At 35.4% G+C, this 15,558-nt stretch overlaps 2 protein-coding genes across 4 annotated transcripts; both read right to left on the bottom strand.

Annotated features, from left to right (window-relative positions):
- Positions 1-317: 317 nt before the first annotated feature.
- Positions 318-9,313, bottom strand: LOC132181078 (senescence-associated family protein). Of its 3 annotated transcripts, none has more exons than XM_059594137.2 (13): positions 9,222-9,313; positions 6,422-6,820; positions 4,990-5,130; positions 4,521-4,594; positions 4,335-4,411; positions 4,157-4,228; positions 1,967-2,035; positions 1,731-1,777; positions 1,499-1,628; positions 1,343-1,411; positions 1,140-1,243; positions 725-800; positions 318-630 (listed from the first exon to the last, which is right to left on the bottom strand). In XM_059594137.2, the coding sequence occupies exons 2-13, from the start codon at positions 6,754-6,756 to the stop codon at positions 460-462; spliced, it is 1,365 nt and encodes a 454-aa protein (XP_059450120.2). In that variant the 5' UTR covers positions 6,757-6,820; positions 9,222-9,313; the 3' UTR covers positions 318-459. The 3 variants fall into 3 exon arrangements, 2 of the variants coding, with proteins under 2 accessions (XP_059450120.2, XP_059450118.2); XM_059594135.2 differs by lacking the exon at positions 9,222-9,313 and adding an exon at positions 9,135-9,214; XR_009440219.2 differs by lacking the exon at positions 9,222-9,313 and having other exon boundaries at positions 607-630; positions 1,140-1,215.
- Positions 9,314-12,291: 2,978 nt separating this feature from the next.
- GASA5 (GAST1 protein homolog 5) lies at positions 12,292-12,962 on the bottom strand. The gene is made up of 3 exons (XM_059596223.2): positions 12,828-12,962; positions 12,659-12,692; positions 12,292-12,566 (listed from the first exon to the last, which is right to left on the bottom strand). The coding sequence occupies exons 1-3, from the start codon at positions 12,903-12,905 to the stop codon at positions 12,385-12,387; spliced, it is 294 nt and encodes a 97-aa protein (XP_059452206.1). The 5' UTR covers positions 12,906-12,962; the 3' UTR covers positions 12,292-12,384.
- Between the last annotated feature and the right edge of the window lie 2,596 nt (positions 12,963-15,558).

Here is a 15,558-nt window from a genome sequence, read left to right as displayed (position 1 = left end):
AAACTCATGATACATTAGGGAAAACCGTTTTTTGTTTTTTGGGGTGGGTTTTCTCAGGAGAAGTAGTAACCTCCATTCTGTGGGCAAGGGTACCTATCTGATATGGAGCCCGCTATCTTATGGGGGCCAACAGCAATGATGGGTGGGCTTAAATCCTATACTGGATCTATCTGCAACCCATACATGTTCATGGGTTGTACACGTCAAGCCCAAGCTTGCTTCTACTTCAACTTTGTCTCTGCAATCATTAAAGACAAGGTCACATGCATTGAAAGGAAAAGTAGACTTGTATGAATGGAGCATGAGAACTTGGAAAATAAATTGAAGAAAGAAAGGCTAATATAAAATATGACAGAATTTTCCTTTACATCAGCACCAATCACTTTGTGGTGATCAGAGTTTATCCTACAACTATTGAGACCTTCATGTAAATATCTACAGTTAATTGTCTTAAGTATTTCAATTTGTATCAGCATCATCTTCAACTTCTTGGCTATCTTTCTCCACAGTCAATTTGTTCATCATAAACCTCCAGCTATCGCCTTCCTCTATCTTCCACTGTTTCTTCAGTTCATAGATAGCTTTGGATGCCGCAGCAGCAATTGCTGGATTACTATCTTCTGCCAGTCTCTGAAAAAGAAAACAACAAATATCAGTTTCTGCGATTCGGGTTAAGAAACTATAAGTCATCTAATGTGTTTCTTTAAAAGTTAGAACCCGGTACCTGTAACGCTCCCATGCCTGCATTTCCAAGAGTCCACATGGATGGGGCTGCTGCCAATGCATTGGCTAATGCTTGTCTATACCAGAGACAATAACAAGAATATATCATCCAATGAAAATTATATATATCAGCCTGGAAAGTCAAGTGTTGTGACTAATTTGCATATAATCAGAAACTCCCTTCAGAATTTGGTTAAATGCGTTATCATTGATTTATACGGATATTAAATTTGTGCTTATCTAAGTAGTGCTACTTCATAGCCATTGGTATGGTTTCATCATATAATGGGATGATAAGCATGTGTTCAAAAAGCAAAATTCATACTTTTTTCACTTAAACCATGCTCATAAGGTGGATGAATCAAGTATACAACACAATTTGATTGAATTGTTACAATAAAACTTAAATAGCTTACCTAGTATTGACATCGGGAGAACTTGAACACTCTGCCAATAGCGATACACTACTTTTACCATCCATTGCATCAAGATCTATAAGAGTTGCAATCAACAGCTCGAGCTGCTCAGATAGTAAAGAGTGGTAAATAGACAGACACTGAAACATAATAACATTAATGGCTCACTCAGATCAGGAGCATGAACACGTGGAAATTTAAACCTCTTCAGGATCAGTATAGTCAATCCCATCCGCTTCAGAGAGAGCTGATGCCATAATCCAGTAAGCTTCCTGCATATAATCAAAGAGAACACTATGAATGTAATGATTCCTGCTGCAACTGAGAAGTAAATAGTTTTAAACAACAAAAAGAAGGACCTGAATAGCGGTAATACGATCAGCAGACACTTCCCCAGGGAAGAAATCAAAAGTTTTCCCATTTTTTTCGAGTGTTATACCGCCCATCGCATAATTTGCTGATAGAGAACTTTTTTCCCTACGCAGAGGACTGAATTGCAACGTGTCAGAAATTAAGGTTTAAATACTGCTTAATTTTCCCCTCCACTGGTGGTGGGGGTAAGAAGGATACAGAAAGAAAGAATAACCTTACAATTTGTACATCTTGCTCACCATCATGTCATGGATATTTCTGACAAACTGCATACTCACGAAGAGATAAAGACCATAAATTCTAAGAAGCATCAATAAGGGTACATTCAAAAGGGAAGAAAGTGCAGAGTGAATACAAGCAAGTTGTTCATTACTATACATGATTTGGATACAAAGAAGAGATTATCCAACAAATTATGTGATTAATTATCAGGGTCACAGAATAGAGCAGTTCACCTCCAAAGCCATGAAGGCGTCTTCCATTGCACGTTGTTTTGCACGGAAGTCGGCAAGGCGCAAATCAGCCTGAAAATAAGTCAAAAGGTAGCAGAAATATGCATCATAAACCATGTATTACTTGCAACAGAAGTCCAAAAACAAGGCTGAATCATAATGTAGTTGTATCACTTACAACAGGTACAATTTGGTTACATGAGAATACACAGATAAGCAGGTATTGTGCTTGCATCAAAGTATAAGCCTATGTCTAACATCGGAAGTTTAACTTTATGAATGTCTTTCCCATTACTGTCTTCACCCAGCTATTTCTCTTCATCTCATTCACCTTAAGCCCCTCATCCAAACCAAGTCACACTTCCCATATTCCATTCCCCCATGCTCTAGACACCTCAACGAACTCATGTGAACACTCACTCAGGGGTGGACCAAGGATTTGTAACTTGGGGGGACGAACTTACACAAATACATAAACACATAGATATATACGGTCTCTCTATATGTGTAAGTGTGTGTTTATATAAAATAAATATAGAGAAGTCTTAAAATTAATTTCATAGTAAATTGTAAGTTATTATTGCATACAAAAGTTACATGTCTTAATATAAATTAAACTCTTTCTTCTAATGAGATCCCTTGAAGCTCCCAAAAATGACAGAGTCAAGCCTAAATAACGTTGTGAACCGAAAATCAACAATTAAATAGGAAAATTTCCCTTTTTTTAAGCTAATAGAAGGGACAAAACTAACAGAAAATTTTAGGAGGGCAAAACAATAATTTTGGGTGGATAAAACTAAAAAAAAAAAAAAATAGTAAAAAGGCAAAAATATAATTTTGAGAGGACATATTTCTAAAAATATTTTATTTTTTATAAAAAAATTCAAAATATTTGGGGGGGGGGGGGGGGGGGGCGAATGTTGTGCTTCCGCCCCTGCACTCACTCCGTAACAACATTAGAGACTTGCCAAACTTTGACACCCCACATCTTTAATCTAGTAAACTTCTCCCTCAGTTCAAATAATTAATTAGAATCCACAGCAGAATAAAAATTACAACCTCTTTCTCTTGATCAAAAGCATGGATTATTAAGGAACAATTGCGAAATTAGTCCATGTGGTTTGACGTTGTAACAAATAAATTTTGTAGTTTCAAAATGAACTAATAAATCCCTATATTATGCATCTACAATAATAACAAAAAAGAGAGGAAAAGTTGGTTATCCACCCCCTTTGGCCCGTTCTAGGGGTGATCCAAAGGCCATTGATGGTGGTTCAGCCACCCATTGGTTATGAGGTGGCTGAACCATCCGCATCGCCTTTGAGGTGGTTTGACCACCCCCCTTAAGTCGATTATGGGGGTGGCCAAATAGCCTTCATCGCCCTTGAAGGTGGCCTAACCACCCCTCTAACTAATTCTAAGGGTGGCTGAATCACCTCCATCTCCCTTGGAGGTGGTTTGGCGCCACCCCTTGACCACCCTCAACGATCGGTTAGCCCCATCAATTGGTTTTGAGGGTGGCCAAACTATCCTCAGCCTTGGGGGTGGTTTAATCTCCCATAGCAATCAATTTTAGGGGTAGCCAAACCACCCCCTAGCCTTAGAATGGTTTAACCACCCCTAGCGATTAGTTTTTGGGGTGACCGACCTCCCAGAACCACCCCAAAGCCTAGGGGTGGAAGCCATCCCTAGAATTAGCCTCCGAGGGGGGCCAAACCACCCCCAAAAGCCAGCCTAACTTCATCCTTTTTTTTTTTTCTTTTTTTTTTTCTTTTTTTTAATTTGAGGGGAAATTTGTAATTCATAAAGATTCCATCAGAAAATGCCTGGAATTTGTACAGAGTGATCATTATGTTACAAAGGGATTTATAAGTTCATTTTGAAACCACATAAATTTATTTGTCACAAGATCAATTTAGTACTTTCCCAATTATTAACAATATATGTCAAAAAAATGTAATGTACTTTCATTTAATGCAATCTTCTTTATGCTCAAAACTATTTAATTTCACCCTTTTCAACCAACTAGAAGAACATAAGCTTTACTGAGCTCAGAATAGTGTTAAAATTTATTTAGCTTGCACATTCTATTACATGCATCAAATGAAGCAATAATTACAAGATAATTAAATATCATCTTGTAATAGATAAGTTTACTTATTACTTATCAAAAAAATTAAATAGTAGAGGCACCTCTAGGGCTCCATCGCTCCAATGCTTATCAGCAGCCTTTTTCAATCTAGACTGGGCTTTGTCTGTCAAGCTCTGCAAGGGTATACAAAGATCACCAAAAATATTAACCACTAAGAAACCAGCAATTCATTCATTTTCCCAAAATAAACCAGTATTCAAAAATCTAGCAATCACATACAGTAGCAATATCTCGAAGGCATTCAGCTTTTTCTTTCACACGGCGGTCAATTTTCTCAGTATCCTCTCTTGCCCGAGCTACAAGACAAAAGGTCAGCACAAGGAAAACCAATAAGTTTGAAGTCCAGAAAACAGATATTTAGGATTTAAAAAGCTAGTGAAACTGGACAGAAAAGTAAAAGTTTACCATCAAGCTTAAGGAACTCTGACTCAAGAATAGCTACATCTTGACGCGCTCGGGCATCCAACCTCATTATCCCACTGAGAAAGAGAGGCACATGATGAGCAGTAATCTCCATGTACTTAGAACCAAAATAGTTCAAAGGCATGTGTTTATATCATATATGTAACGCTTCTAGCAAAGCTAATACCAAAAACCATGTCTAAAGCCATTTTAAACAGAACCGTTGTGGCTTATTTCTATGATTTTATGAAACAAGTTCAATTTATATATATATTTTTATGAAAGCTTACTCAACCTGAATTTGTTGCATGTGATTCAATAAATAGTAGATCATTCATTGTAAGTGCACATTTTTGCTATCTTTTGCAACTTGTTCACAAAATTTCTTATATATTGACAAGGCATGGGATTCATGATCATCGCAAGCTTTGTGAACAAATAATCACGCCCAACATTAGAGGCTGAATATTACCGAGAAAGCAAGAAAATGTCATTACGAGCCCTTTCATTTACGAACTTTGCGTCATTGTAGACAAATTTACAAGCTTCAGCCAAGCCTCGACTGGAGTGAGTACTCTTAGGCATGACTGGATCTTCATCTCCAATTTGTGCACTGATTTACAATAGAATTTCAGAAACATAAATAAATTACTAGAATCTTAGAAACATAAATAAAATACATTGACAGCACCAACTAACTTCAAGAGCTCAACACGATTTATTGTCAGAAAACATGAAATTCCATAATTATTTGGTAAAGGGGCATGGATGCTTCTCCTAGTTACAACTGGAGTAATTGCCAAAATAAAATAAATCATTGTAAAGGATCTAATAAAAGCAACAAGAGCGGGAATTAAATTACAGAAGACAAATTGAAAAGGAAAACATATAGTGAATGACCTCACTTTGTAGGTGGAACAACAAAATTTTGAGAAAAAAGTTTTACTTTATAGAAGTGAAGTTTAGCAAAATACATCTGTGTGCACATATATCGCCAAGGGGAGAAAAAGGTAGAGGTAATTTACATAACAATAGCCATAGTGAAATCCCCGTGCCCATGTTCCTTACTCTTGTTACACGAGTGCTTTCATTATCTTCTTATCAATAGATAATTACCCTTTCATTTTTAGCTAGTCCTCTAGTAACCATGGAAATGCGTCAATGATTCTTTTTCCAATTCCTAGCTTTTTAGATAAAATTATCATTACTGGTCCTCTAGAAAACAGCCAAAATCGCAAGCTTCATATGAAGCAAACCTAGGAGATTACCTAGATGCATACAGATCATAATGTCCAATTTAGTTATATGTCTTAATTATTTGGCAATATAAGAAGCCAGTAGACTGAAACACTTGAATGTGCGAAATGCTTCAGTCCAATAACTCATATTAACTATTAGTGGTACACAACATTAATCCCCATGAATGTTTGGTGTTCAGACATGTGTTTGAAGACAACAATGATTCCCACCTGACACACATTAGATACTTGCATAAGCTTTTACCTTTGAAAAGGCAAAATAATAATTATTATGCTTTTTGCTTAGCAAAACTATGAGTTAAAAATTCTTCACATTTATGTTCCATGGTTGTTGCACATACAATGCAGTTATATCCATTTCAACACAATGAAATAAGAAACAGTGACAGATGAAACTGTCCTCCCATGTCTAGACATTAAGGATTTCCCATCTCCAACACCATTTATGCAACATACAATGCCGTCTTCTGTGTTTATGTATCATGTTAAATCATATACCTTTCATGCACCATGGTGTTAAGAAGAAGAAGAAGAATAAGAATTTAAATAAAAGTATGTAAAATATTGAAGATAAGTAAGAATTTCAATGTAAGTTCTGCATGTCTAGTCAATTAGAATTGATAATCTGTACTTCCTCATTATTACCTCGTTATGTCTTCACAATCACCATAAGTTCTAACACATTCCTTTGCTTCAGTCTTATGTGTTTCTGTGGACCGGCATAACAGAGAAGAACCCCGAGAGGCAATGAAACTAAGAGGTTTTCGACACATGCGCCACAAACCCACATCAGAAAACCTTGATTTCGCTCCCAAGATATTTCCATGCCTTTGCTTATGTTCAATTCCTTGACTTGTAAAATGTGATTTATCGTGTTGTGGTGACATGGCACAAGAATATGCATGTCGAGGTGATCTAAAGACATTTGTCCTCTCAGTCACTACAGGACCACTTGAAACCTTGCTTGCAGTAAGTGCCATGGAAAGGATCAACACAGGAGTGAAATGACCTAAACCAGCATCTCCCTTACAGAAGCTCAAAGATCTAGTAAAACCAAAATGGAATTATCAGGCAGTGTTACATATTCATATGAAGTTTTAGGTAAAGGATCTTGTAGAAAATTAATATATAACTGCCAAATTATTTTCACGCAGCAATTATGATTGCATTCGAAATGGAACATGACAAAAAAATGAAAAACAAAAAAATAAGATAAGTTAATATCCATATGGTCAAAACACTAGAGAATAGTAAATCAATGACAAATATAGCACTTGGTCTGACCTTTATTGACTGAAAAAGTTTATTATTTTCAAGTAGAGGTCACTTCTGTGGAGAAATCCCAACAAATATCCCAGAGAAGTTGCTCATGGCACATATCCACCCTTTAAATTTTTCCAATTGCCATTGAGTTTTAACACATTTATCAGAAAAGTATCTTTGATTCAAGCATTATTAATTCAACCACATCTGGCTTATGCCTCAGGGGAATCTTATAATACTTTTATGTAATTTTACCCAAAAATATCATGATATCCTGAATCTGTATTGAAGCACGAGTAGTCATGTCTGTACCCATAAATCATACCCCAAAAGTGTTTGTTCCACTCTGGTGACACTTACAGATGTCACCACAACAAATATAATGAAAGCTTGGTTTATATCATCATATTCAAACCAGGATTAAGCAAGTAAATCTAGAAAAGAGACATATCTAAAATCTTTATAATCCATAGATATCTCTTCTATGGGCCTATAGTCAATTGTGGAGAAAAAATGTGTGTAAAATATATTTATAGGTTGGGCAAAGCCTTATTGACACATTTCCAGTAATTTATAACTGGCACATCCTTAGCCCTGTTATTGCTACTCAACACAGAAAAATAATGCTTAAGAGGCTTCTCTCTGCACCAGATACACAGTTTCATCAAGCAACTCAATGAGACGCACATCTCTAGCTGTCCAAGTCCAAATACCTCACCAGATTGCTCCACACCCTGCCTCATGAACATGATATTACTTATTTTTTATTTAAAAAAAATAAAAAGTACCTGCTCGAGCAGATCCTGATCCTCCCACAGAACATCTAGAAACCCAACACAAAAATCCACATCAACTGCACTAGATATCAGTTTGCTCAGGCCCTCCATCACCAAAATAAATTATTTAGGGGGAAATGAATATCACTTCCATAAACCACTGGGATTACTTCGTTAATTTTACTACTATATAACTTTTTTTACAAACAGAATATTTTAGAAGATTGTTGAGATCGGAAACATTTTTCATTGTTTTAAGAGAAAGATTTTATCAGACTTCATACTATCAGATCTACCACCAGCTAAATTGTCTCTCACATTGCAAATTTTTTCTTTATCTTGGTTATTCCTGGTAATGCTCTTGTGATTAAAGTAAATATGTCCCACATAAACCACTCATTGGGGTAAATATCTGCCTAAGATGTTCCAGCATAATTTTGATTTTATATTATAAACTCATTTGAGATTCATACTATGTTTTTCTGTTTTATGTATCTTATGCTATATGATAGGGTTAAAATCTAATGAAACCAAGGCAAAGAGAATAGTTATATACAAACCAAAAATAATATATAGACATGACAATCAAACGTGACATGTTATATTCATCGTCTACATCAGTATTCTTGGTGGCAGTCATGCACCAGGTCGAAATCAAACATTTAAATAAGGATCGTATGAGCTATTATCAAAAACACCTGTTATGCATTTTTTTTTTCAGAATCACTGTCGCTTCGACAATTTTCTGCCACCATCTCCATGTCCAGATTCTTGAAGATCGCTTTATCAAGCACCTCAAAAAATCTGGGAACCAGCATTTCACTCTTATAGTTTATTACCTAGGAAATGATCTAACACATAAGTTTAAAATGAAGGAACTAAATGTGCAGGTTGAAAATCATTCCACACTTTCCCTCATGAATGGTAATGGCTCAATAATTAAGAACTTAATTGAAAAGGGCACCTATTCACCACTCACATGGTTGCCTATGAAACAAACCAAAGTGATGAAATTCAACAAATAATGGTTGCTCCAGAAACTATAATTCAGTGTATCAAATAATAGTTGAAGCGTGTTCGTACGACAATAACAATCTGACATTTAACAAAACAAAGAAACAGTTACAGCAAACCAAACAAACCTAGAAGCATCAGAATTGTGCCACATAAAGGAAAGGTTTTGCATCTCAAACTCACAAACTAAAGCTTAAACAAAGAAAATAATGAATACCCACCAAGTAAAAGTGTAGAATAATAGCATAAGCCAATTGAAAAGCCAGTCCAGAAATAAAGAAAAGCAATGAGACTGAGTGAATAACCTGTGGGATGCAGCACTCACTTCCAGAGAGAGATAGAGAGAGAGAGAGAGAGAGAGGGGAAGAGAACTAGAGAGTACCAGCACTCACTGGAGTATTCTAATGAGAGGGAGGAAGCCAAGACTTGAAGACAAGAAATTTTGGGAAAAGAATTTGCAACCACAAGCTCAGCCTGTGGCCCCCTTGAAGGCCAACGCTACCAAACAAAAAATTAAATTTGGTAATGGAGGGGCATATATCAGCTCCTCTGCAGGTTTGCAGTTGCTTACAGTTGCCACATCCCATGGAGATAAGCGCGCCACGTCGCTTATTAATGATTTCGGTGGGTTTTCTTTTCTTCGTTTTTCCATTTTTCTTGCTAATATATATGTGAGTGAGAAGCCTATCCACAGTGGATAAATGTCTGTGAGGACGTGACTGGCACGTGGATTAGCGTACTCCACTCCACTGTATGTAAGGCCATGCTTGTCCTGTCATTCTCGGTTTCTCTTCAACGTACAGATTGTGTGAGTTAGGTCGCGCTTGAAACAAACAAGCATGAGCTTTTATATAATTTTTTTTTTTAAAAAAAATGAAAGTCCACGTAACAATCAAATTATCATTTAATTCTTAATATCTCTTTCAAACATTTAATTGTGTCAATATCCTCTCAAATTATCAAAAATTGTTAATATTCCCCCAATAACAAAATTACCCTTAGTAAAATGAAAAATATCATTTTTATAAGAAAAAAAATTAAAAATTTTGATTTTTTTCTTTTGTTATAAAAATTGAAAACTTTTGTTTTGTTTTATAACTTTATTGAATAAAAATTGGGAGCCCCTACTATGCGGTCATGCTGTAAAAGGGGTCTTTTGTAGCATTCAACCACAAGGTGACACATCACTAAGCTTATTTTGACAAAATAAAATCAAAATACCAGATAATAACAAACAAAGAACCAAACCACCTACACCAGCAACAGCGAAACCATCAGCGACAGCGAATCGATCGGCGACAGCAGACCCAGCCGTGGGTCTGGCGTGACCCACGGTTGGGTCACAGCAGACCTAGCCGCTAGGTCAAACGTGACCCATGGCTAGGTCACGGCAGACCTAGCCGCTGGGTCTGCCGTGACCCATGGCTTGGTCTAGCCGTGACCCAACCGTGGGTCACCTCTCCGGCGACTTTGGGTCACTTTCTCCGGCAAATTTTTGGCCAAACCCAGCCTCAAAAATCGATTATAATGCCTCAAAAATCAATTTTAATGCCACAAAACTCGTTTTTAATGCCTCAAAATTCAATTTTGGATTCAAAACTAAAACCTAGAGGGGAATGTTAACCTTTTTTTGGGATTTTATCACCCTAAAACCGAAGCCATGCTATCACTAACGGCGCTGGATCCATGTGAAAAACCAAAGAAAAAACCAGACCCAAACCGGAACAAGACCCATTAGAAAAAACCAAAAAATCAAACCCACGCGGCTAGCATTTCAGCAGATCCACGGCCGGTGAGACCCCAGCTGTGGGTTTGCACCGTGAGTTTGCAGACCCACGGTCTTCTTCTTTCTCTTCTTTCTCTTTTCTTTCTTCTTTAGTTGAAAATCAAGTGCATTAGGGTGTAGGATTTTTTTTTTTTGCATTTTTTTTCCTCTATGTGAGATGTCCTTCTTTTATTGGTTGCTGCAAAACTCTCCTTTTGCAGCATGACCGCATAGGAGGGTTTTTCATAAAAATTTCAGTTTTTTTTTTTTTGTTTTTAAAAAAAATTAACAATTTTCTTCTAAGAAAATAAAAATTTTCGTTTTCTAAAACAAAATTTATATATATATTCGTTTAAAAAATATTTGTTTTTTTTAAAATTAAAAATTTTCGTTTTAAAAAAAAATTTCTTTTTAATTTAAATTTTTTTTTAAAAAAAAATTATATATATATATATAAATTTATAAGAGTATTTTTGTCTTATTGAGAAATATATAGGGACATTCTTGCCTTTTGCTAGCCTTAGTGAAATATTGACAATGTTTTAGTAGTTTAAGGGGGACATTGTCACAATTGAAAGTTTTGGGAGGATATTGTCAATTGGATGGCAGTTTGAGAGGGGTATGTGAACTTTACTCAATTTTTTACAAATTGAATTATAGGAAAATTATTTTAACTCAGTAATGTTAGATACTTAACTTTCATTTCACTTCTATTATAGTGTGGCAAAACCAATCAATCCTTATATCAATCTTTACTAAAATATATATATATATATATATACACATATCAAAGGTTGATGTGCGTCCATCAACCAAGTGAAATAAAAATGAGATGAGAGTTGAGTATTTAAAATTACTTTAAAATCTAATCTATTACTATTTCCAATAAATAATGCATGAGGACGATTAAAGACATAATAACATAACAAAGGAAGAATTGAAGCAATTTATGGGCAGATCACGAAGAACAATCTCAAGAGTATCACGGTATAGTTGGATATGCCCGTCCAAATTTTAGGAATTGAGATTTTCTATTATTAGGTTGTTTGAATTTTAAGCATAATGGGTCTAGTTGGGCATGTCGGCCCAAATTTTAGGAATTCGAACAACCTAAAAGAAGAAGTTATTAACATTCGAATTCTTGTTATTAGGCGGTCTGAAAACATTGGACTTATGTTTCAGATTGATAAAAAAATTTCAACTTGTGATTGGACAGGTATGAAATTATTGAACTGCAAATGGTTAGTCTGGCCTACATCAATGTTTCACGAGCTAACATTTTGCAGAAGCCATCTAGCTGGACTCTACTTGTTTGATTGCAAAACAATCCCAATTGAACTTATCTGCAAGCAAGAAAAAGAAGTGCTATGTGGAAGGACTCTCTGGTCCTTTACTCCTTTTTGATGCATTTAACTCACGGATATGAATGGATCAATGTATCCAAAACTGCCGTTTGATTTGAAGATAGGAAGAATTGTGAGTCGTCGGTCCTCCTACACGTCTTGCTTCTACCGCTTAACTTTTAAAAGAATGATGTTCCCACATGTATATATAGCTATCTCATTGTTTTTAAGGAGTTGAATGCATATAGAAAAAGTGATTGAATATAATCCCATCTATATAGAAAGTCTCCCTTCACAAGGGATGAAGGGAAATAAGAAGAACATTGATCATGTGGGCCTAATGAAAAACTGCGCATAGAAGTGTCTAGATAGGAAATTGCTTCCATTAATGCTACACAGCAGCATAACATGGAGCACAGGCTTATTATTAGAAATGTGGAAAGAATTTTAAGGGCATTTGGGTCCTCCTTGCTGGGTCTTCCAGTTGTTGTAGCAAGGGCACACTTCCTTGTTGCCATAAGTGCCAGGAGGAACACACAGGCACTTGGAGCAGCACTTTAGGCAGAAGAACATGCATGGCTTCTTGTGAGATGTTGCCGAGCAACGATAGGTGCACTTTGGTTTGCAATCTGCATGCATATATATGCCACATTCATCACCAATTGCTTAACATTAAAATATAGCATAGATCATGCACTTTTCTTCACAAAAAATTACGTACCTGAAGGACTAAGCTTTGCAGTACTGTAAGCGGCCTGTTCCAGAGTAATAATAAAGCATCAAGTTCAAGGTTGGGTGTTCCGGGAATGTAATCGGGGCGAACCCCAATACCCCGGATATGAAATAAAGAAAAAAAGAGTAACAGAGTGAGTAAAGTTAGTTAATTATACCTCAGCAACACTAGAGAATGTGAGTAAAAAAAGCAGAGAAAACAGCAACAAGAGGGAGTTGTACGAACGTCCTTCCATATCTAATCCAATAAAAAAAAAACCTCTCTCTCTCTCTCTCTCTCGAAGCACAAAGGAGATGTTGTGCAAGTAATGAAGTTTAAAGTGGAGGAAGTGAAGGGGTTGTTTATAAAGGGGATCATCGGGACGACCAATTTGCAATAATGCAATAATGCAAGGAATAGATTTGCGGCGTTTGAGGCGAGAAAAATGGGTTGGCTTAGATTTTCCATGTGGGGACTTCGTGAAAACATGAGCGCTATATGCGGCGTGTCCATTGTTTTGTTTGTTTTTCCTTTTTGTCAACTTTGCCATGCTACTTGCGACCTTTTTACTTGTTTTCTTCCTTCTTTTTTTAATTATTTTGTTTCTTTTTTTTCTATACTTGCATGAGGTGGTTAGTTATTTGGGTATTTTCTAGATAAATTCAAGAGTCAATCTACCAAAATAGATTACACCTTAAATAAATAAATAAATATTTTTTTTAGTTTTAACCGCTAAAGTTAATTGAAAAAGTGCAATAGATCTTTCCGTCCAAAATAATAGATCTTTCTGTCCAAAATAATTGGCACTATTTCGGACGGAAAGATCTATTGCACCTTTTCGATAAACTTAGGCAGTTAAAAAAATGGGTAAATATATTATAAATCCTTGAGTCAACCAGTCAAAAATAAAATCTACTTAAGTTTTTTTTTTTTTCTTTCGAAAATTTACTCACTAGGTCAATCGAAATGCCAATCAAATTTCTACCATCAAAATTCTCTAACAGCCGTTAGTCTCAATCAAAACGCATCGTTTTGTCACATTAGCATATTAATTTTTTTATTAATTTAATTTAAAAATTAATTCTAATTTTTTTTAAAAAATAAAAATAAAAAAAATTGAAGTGGTGGCTAGAGATTCTAGTTGCCGAAGATGGTTGAATACTGGGTTTTTTTTTATGAATTTGATGAATAAAAACTTGTTGATTGTTCTATGATGTTTTCTTGTAGATTGATAATTGAAAAAAAAATTCTCTTAACAGAGAAATTTAGAAAAAATTGTTGAGTATTTGTCATTTCTTTTATATTTCATTAACATTTTGATTGATGCAGGAAGTAAATTTTCAAAAAAAAAAAAAAAAAAAAAAAACTTTGGGAGATTTTAGTTTTCACGAGTTAACTCAAAAACTTACAATATATTTACTAAAAAAAAATTAAGATGTAATTTATTTCAAAAATTCCGTAATTATTTAAAGTGTACAATTGATTTGTTTTTAAGATTTTAACAGGACTTGATGTGACCTCGTATGTCCTGATATGGTACGGTTGCTGTGACATGTGGGAGCACATGGCCTTCATATTTTGGATGAGTGAGAACATGGCTTTCATCATTGTTTACGTATTAATATACTAATCACAAATCATTAGGTTTTTTCTTAATCAACACCTCAAGTCTCATGTTTCACAAGGACAATCGATGTCTTCCTATGAACAAGATAACAGACTTTAGTATTTCCAAATATGCTTCTGTGCTTTCGGTGGATTAAAAATCCTGAATAGATGCTCGAAAAAGTACATAATCATTGGCACGAAGTTAGAGTCGACAATTTTTAATATGGTATGCAAATTCAACATAAAATTAGTAGATTAAGGTTGAGGTTGATGACTCGTTTAATTAAATTAGTCATGTTAAAGTTGACATACATAGTTTTATACTCATAACTAGACGTGTAAATACGAATTGTCACCCTTTTTGGAAGATAAGTAAATGTGGCCTACTTTAATTTCGAAGGTATACAATCTATACAGTACCTGTAATATTAAGAAATTGCGTAATTCTTCCTCCAATAGAAACAAACGGATATTTAGACGAAACCCTCGACAAGATCCATGAAAATTAATCTTCCTCGAAATCTTTCTTGACTTTTTGGTTATATTTTCCGTTAAATCAACTTTAACGTAGCAATATGTTGATAGGAATGGGCCAGGTGGGTCACCATGGAAAATTTCTTGCTACTGATTTGATGCTACCATGTCCATGAGGGCCTTGGGCCGTAACTCAAGGATGACAAGATGCTTACTAAAACAAAAGTAGCCTAGCGCTCTACAAGGAGTGCCATCTATCAATTGGAAGATTTCCGCATGTGATTGGCCAAGCCATGTTTGGGACCGAAAAAGTTTTCTTTTAAATTGGGTTTGAGAAATTTTCTATAACTTATTCTATAAAAATGATATGTGTCCTTTTTTTTACTAACATGTGAGATGCACGAGTTTTTAATAAAATTTATTCAAACTTTGTTCCTGTTAGTAAAAAAATGTATATCTCACATGTTCGAAACACACATGCCACTTTTATAAAGTAGGGTAAATAAAATTCTTCTAACCCAATTTAGAAGAAAATACCAAGCCTTCTATTTTAACCCGGCTCAATATTTATCAATTACCACAAATGACGTGCCTATGACGTATAGCACCGCTAAGCAAGAAAATGGTCCAGGCCGCAGTGGAAACTGTCGCCATTATAAAAGCAGGTGGATTGGCTGACTGTCCTGAGTGAAGGGTCAGGCCTCTGTTCCCTCACCCAGAGTCACCCATAATAAATAAATGGTGTAAGCTAAAATAGTAAAATTAGATAAAAGTAGAAACACGCAATATAAATTAGTGGTAGAAAAGGTAGCATCAAAAAGAGCGAA

Source organism: Corylus avellana, chromosome 5 (assembly GCF_965113065.1).
Source record: "Corylus avellana chromosome 5, dhCorAvel1.hap1.2, whole genome shotgun sequence".
Classification (NCBI taxonomy): Eukaryota; Viridiplantae; Streptophyta; class Magnoliopsida; order Fagales; family Betulaceae; genus Corylus; species Corylus avellana.
This window is presented reverse-complemented; position numbering and strand designations above follow the sequence as displayed.

What these genes read in the sequence shown, in the direction of transcription:
- LOC132181078 (XM_059594137.2), bottom strand. Translation starts at nt 6,756, where the DNA reads ATGGCACTTACTGCAAGCAAGGTTTCAAGTGGTCCTGTAGTGACTGAG. An exon ending in GGAGCGATGGAGCCCTAGAG is followed by an intron (nt 2,036 to 4,156) that starts GTGCCTCTACTA and finishes ACTTATTTTCAG; the next exon opens with GCTGATTTGCGCCTTGCCGA. An exon ending in GTGAGCAAGATGTACAAATT is followed by an intron (nt 1,629 to 1,730) that starts GTAAGGTTATTC and finishes GTTGCAATTCAG; the next exon opens with TCCTCTGCGTAGGGAAAAAA.
- GASA5 (XM_059596223.2), bottom strand. Translation starts at nt 12,905, where the DNA reads ATGGAAGGACGTTCGTACAACTCCCTCTTGTTGCTGTTTTCTCTGCTT. An exon ending in CATTCTCTAGTGTTGCTGAG is followed by an intron (nt 12,693 to 12,827) that starts GTATAATTAACT and finishes ACTCTGGAACAG; the next exon opens with GCCGCTTACAGTACTGCAAA. An exon ending in TGCAAAGCTTAGTCCTTCAG is followed by an intron (nt 12,567 to 12,658) that starts GTACGTAATTTT and finishes ATATGCATGCAG; the next exon opens with ATTGCAAACCAAAGTGCACC.